Source organism: Otolemur garnettii, unplaced genomic scaffold (genome assembly GCF_000181295.1).
Source record: "Otolemur garnettii isolate 467f Iridium unplaced genomic scaffold, OtoGar3 scaffold00029, whole genome shotgun sequence".
Classification (NCBI taxonomy): domain Eukaryota; kingdom Metazoa; phylum Chordata; class Mammalia; order Primates; family Galagidae; genus Otolemur; species Otolemur garnettii.
This window is the reverse complement of record NW_003852424.1, coordinates 13540360-13545171: the sequence shown is the minus strand read 5'-3', so window position 1 is coordinate 13545171 and position 4812 is coordinate 13540360. Positions and strand designations below refer to the sequence as shown.

The 4812-nt window shown below is 56.0% G+C and overlaps 1 protein-coding gene across 1 annotated transcript; it reads right to left on the bottom strand.

The window, feature by feature from the left end:
- Nucleotides 1–942: 942 nt before the first annotated feature.
- PRTN3 (proteinase 3) lies at nt 943–4324 on the bottom strand. The gene is made up of 5 exons (XM_003788834.3): nt 4273–4324; nt 3500–3665; nt 3126–3267; nt 1699–1929; nt 943–1243 (listed from the first exon to the last, which is right to left on the bottom strand). Exons 1-5 carry the CDS (start codon nt 4322–4324, stop codon nt 1073–1075), a joined length of 762 nt encoding a protein of 253 aa, XP_003788882.1. The 3' UTR covers nt 943–1072.
- Between the last annotated feature and the right edge of the window lie 488 nt (nt 4325–4812).

Here is a 4812-nt window from a genome sequence, read left to right as displayed (position 1 = left end):
TGCTACCAACAGGTGGCAGCATAGTAAACCAGTAAGGCAGGAGCTGCCTTCTGATGCCTGTGCATCCTGGAGCAAGTGAGCCTTCGTGGCATGAGGCCTCATTCTCATGGCCACTCGCCCTTCTCTACAGCTGGCCTGTGACCTCCTCCTTTTTCCTCAGTTCAGAAAAGAACCCTCAGTTCATTTCTCATGCTGCCACAGAGTATTCCTTCACTGCCTACCCTTTCCCTGAGAAATGGGAGTCCATGCTCATCTCATTGTTGGGGCCCCCGTGGCCCTTTATGCTTCAATGTCACTCCCTCCACCAGCTTTTCTCCCCATCCTCTTGCTCTATTCCAGCCTCTCTGCATCCCCTGCTGCTCCTTACACCCCACACTTGCTACCGACTCAGCCCTTTGCAGTCACTGTGGTCCCTGATTGGCAGCCCTTCTTACGTTTCTATTCACACTCAGTATTTAGCTCAGGAGTTGCCACCTCCTTCAGGAAGCCCTCCTCCCCTACAGCCCTTCTGCCTACCGCCAGCTGGATCAGGAGCCCCACGGGCCATGGATGCTTCTCCAGCCCTGTCCTGCCAACCCTGTGTTATAACAAACAGCCTGATCCTCAAGGCGCCCCTGAGCTGGGAGAGACAGAGTTGGAGCGACCAGGGCCAGGGTAGAGCTCCTTGACTGTGCTAGGAAATGTCTGGGGTGAATCCATTTCCCAGATGAGGAAACTGAGGCATAAAGACTCAGCAACTAGCCTAGGGGCACACTAGTGGAGCTGGGTTAGAACCCACATTCTGTGGGCATCTGGTAGTAAGACCCACCGTCACCCAGAGTATGGTGCTCTGGGACTTGAACACAGGGGTGCTGAGCAGTTCTCCCCACCTCTCCCCATGGGGGAAGAACTGAAGAGTCAGGGAGGAATTCCAACTTTTATTGATGTCTTCATGGGGTGGGGTGCAGGGTTGGCCTGGCTCCCAGGGGCACTGGGGTGGGGGGCTATCCTGGACCTGGCCAAGGAGGAAGCAGTTTTCTGGAAAAGGTCTGCCTCTGCCTGAGGTTTCTTCATTAGGGCCTGTTGCCTAGGCTCAGTGGCTGCCCTCACCCCCAGTGCCACGCAGCACGGAGTGAATCCAGTCCACGTAGAGGGCCACTCGTGCGAAGAAGTCAGGATACTGGCCAGTGGCACATTCCCGGATCACGAAGGAGTCCACTCCCTGGAGGGTGTTGTTGCAGATCAAGGGGCCACCAGAGTCTCCCTGGGAGGATGGATGCAGCATCAATCACTCAGTCTGTCCAAAGGGAGGCTGTTCAGGGGTAAATGCTTCCAGACTGGAATTTTCCTTACAATGTGTGAATGGAAGAGGGGGCTGAGGTCACTGTAGGGCAGTGGATATTTAAAGGCCTTCTGCTGGATACCTGACCTACAGGATTCTGGGTGGGGCCCCCAGGACCTGGCAGATGGGGCACCTGCACCTTCCTGGGGTACAAAAGGGGCCTGGGATGGGGAGCCCCCATACCCTCAAAGACAGTCAAGGGCAACATGGATGTGCATCACCCATGAATCCACACTAGGACTGTGCCCACTTTCCTGATGGGGAGATTGAGGTACAGAGTGTGCTGCACTGCCAAGAAAAAGCTTCAAGCCTCAGCCCACCCTCCCCAGGATGGTTCTCCCAGTAGCAAGGCAGCTCCTGTGGAGGTGGGTACGCACAAAGCAGATGCCAGCACTGCGGCGGGGGACGAATGTGCACACATTGTGCGGCCGGCATAGGAATGTGACCACGGTGACGTTGAGCTCCTTCAGGGTGCTGGATGCTGGGGCCCGGCTACCCAGACGGCCCCAGCCCATAGCTAGACACGGGGTGCCATGAAGTAGTGGCTGGTCTTGCTGGGGCAGCTGAGCGGTGGTGACATCAGCACTGAGGTTAGCTGGGTGGTCGAGCTGTGGCATAGCACAGGCTGGGGTGAAAACTTGTGACCACCCACCCAGATGCCCCTCCCACCTCACTGCCCACTACTTCAAAGTGCCTCCTCTAGGTCTTCAATGGCACCCTTCCCTCTACCTGGACCCCACAACACCCCCACACCATCGTAGCATATGTCACTATTCCATTCATTCATTTACAAAGCAGTTATTAAGCACCAACTGTATGCCCAGTCCTGTTCTAAGAGCCAGGAGTCCAGCAGTGATCAACACAGATGAAATCCACCATGACCAGGGAGCTGATATTTTATGGTGGAAGGTGGTCAGGAAGAAGACATAAATAAGACAGGTAATTGCAACACAGCCTAATGGTGGAGAATAGTGACCCAAAAAGGGAGGTGGTTATCCTCGTTGTTTCAGGTAGGGGCAGGGGAGGTTGGCAGAGGGGAGAGAATCTGGGTGAAACTGCACAGGGATGGGGAGACACAGCAGGGACAGAGTGCCATCTCAATTTCAGCTCCTTTGGAGGAGGATCTGAACACAGGAGGATCATTTCATCCCAGGAGTTTGAGCAAGACCAAACTGGACAACATAGCAAGACCTCATCTCTAAGGCTGGGTACCATCGCTCATGCCTGTAATCCTAGCACTCTGGGAGGCTGAGGCAGGTGGTTGCCTGAGCTCACAGATTTGAGACCAGTCTGAGCCAGAGTGAGAATCACTTGTGCCCAAGAGTTGGAGATTGTTTTTGTTTGTTTGTTTTTGGCCAGGGCTGGGTTTGAACCCGCCACCTCCAGTATATGGGGCTTGAGCCCTACTTCTTGAGCCACAGGCACCGCCCCAAGAGTTGGAGATTGTTGTGAGCTATGATGCCATGGCACGCTACCATGGGCAACAAAGTGAGACTCTGTCTCAAAAAAACAAAACCATATCTCTAATTTTTTAATTAGCTGGGTTTGCTGTACTCCCAGCTACTCAGGAGGCAGAGGTAGGAGGACCACTTCAGGCGAGAAGTTCCAGGCTGCAGTGAGTTCTATTCACATTATTGCACTCCAGCTTGAGTGACAGAGAGAGACCTTGTCTCTTAAAAAACAGGGACCAGGCTGCACATACAGTAGGTGCTCAATAAATGTTTGCTGAAGCTATGAAGAGATGGAAAGTCCCAGGACCCTGGTTAGACCCGCCCCTCCAACCCCCCAAGCCTCCAGCACTTACCTGGATGAGGAGAATATCGTTAAGGTTGTTCTCTGGGTTGTAGTTGTTTCGGAACACTTGAGCGACAAGGAACTGCTGCTGTGTGGGTTCAGGCGTCTGCAGGTCGTGGGCTCCGAGCACCACGTTCACCAGCTGATGAGGGCTGCAGGGTCAGGTGCTCAATATTCGGTGGGTGTCCTCTGCCACCCCATCCCCACCGCAAGTCTCCTCCCGAGGCTCGCGGAGCAACCTGTAGGTCCCTCCACTGGCGACTGTCCCCTACGGGACACTTACCCAACCCTGTCCCGCTCTTGCCAGAGAGAAAGCAGGCGGCCCAGCGGGACCACCTGTGCCAACCGCTTGAGGCCAGCGCCCCTCCGCACACGCGCACTTACATGTCCTGTAGGCAGTGCGCTGCGGTCAGCACGAAGCGCTGGTGGATCAAGGTGCCTCCGCAGAAGTGGCTGCCCTGGGTGCCGCGCAACTGCAAGGATGCCATGTAGGGCCGCGAGTGGGGCTGCGCCTCCCGCCCGCCCACAATCTCCGCAGCCCGGGCTGCACCTGTGGGGGCCGCCGAGTCAGGGCCCAGGGAGCCCCCAGTACCGGTGGCCCGCTGAGCTGGTGCCTGGACCTCTCTGAACCTTCAAAACCTCATCTGCAAACTTAGCGTCCCATGACAGCCAGGGCACTGCCAGAGCCTGGAGAGAGGCTTTATGCATCAGAAAAAATCAGCTGGCAGGGTGACCCATTTTAGCAGATGGACAAAAGGAGGCATTTAACATCCTCATCTGGCTAGGTCCTGAAGGGGTTCCGTGGCCTCTTCTTCTGACTACAGTCTAGCCACCCCTTGCAGGCTCCCTTCAGGGTGCCGTCTGTGTGTCAGGAATGGTCCAGAAATCTGCTTGCTATTGTTAATCCCCTTAGCAGCCCCTGGGACGGAAAGACTGGGTTTGCCCATTTCTTAGATGGGAAACTGAGTCCAACTGCCCAGAGCTCCGCTTTCTCTCGTCTTTTCCTCTCCTTGAGGCATGCTGTCCTGCCCTAGTCTTGCCTCAGTCTCCACTGTGCCAGAAGGGAGGGCACTGGACTGAACCTCACGGGTGGACATTATCCAGGATCAGCCCAGTCCCCTGGGCTGGGCAGATGGATGGATGGTGGCCCCACTCACCGCCCAGCATCAAGGCCAGCAGGACAGAGGCAAGGGTAGGGCAGTGGGCCATGGTCTGCATCCAGGGCCCCCTGCCACCCACTCCTCTTATAGCCTCAATGTGAAGAGACGGTTGATGTTGCCCCATGACTGGGCAGGGTCTCCACTTCCTCCTTCAACCTTTGGAGCCTCAGAGAGTTAAGGGGTTACATCCGGACTCTGGGGAAATGCAGGGGCTTTGAGCTCAGGGCCTTGGCCTTCCTCAGGGTGGGGAAGCTGACTGCAGCCCAACCCAAGTCAGGGTTCCCTGGACAAGTGGGCAGCATGGCACAGCCCTCAGAGCAACACATGCCAGTCTTGTCTACCCCAGCAGTCACCTGCCCCCATGAAGTCCCAGTGGCCCCACAAAGTGAGACACAGTTAAGTGCCCAGCAGCTGGGGTAAGCTGGAAACCACTAGGAAGCACAACTCAGCTGGGACAAGACAGGGGAATGGGAAGAAGGGAGGCCAGAGCCACATGTGTCTCTAGTTCCCTCCCAAGACCACACAGAAACATCTTTC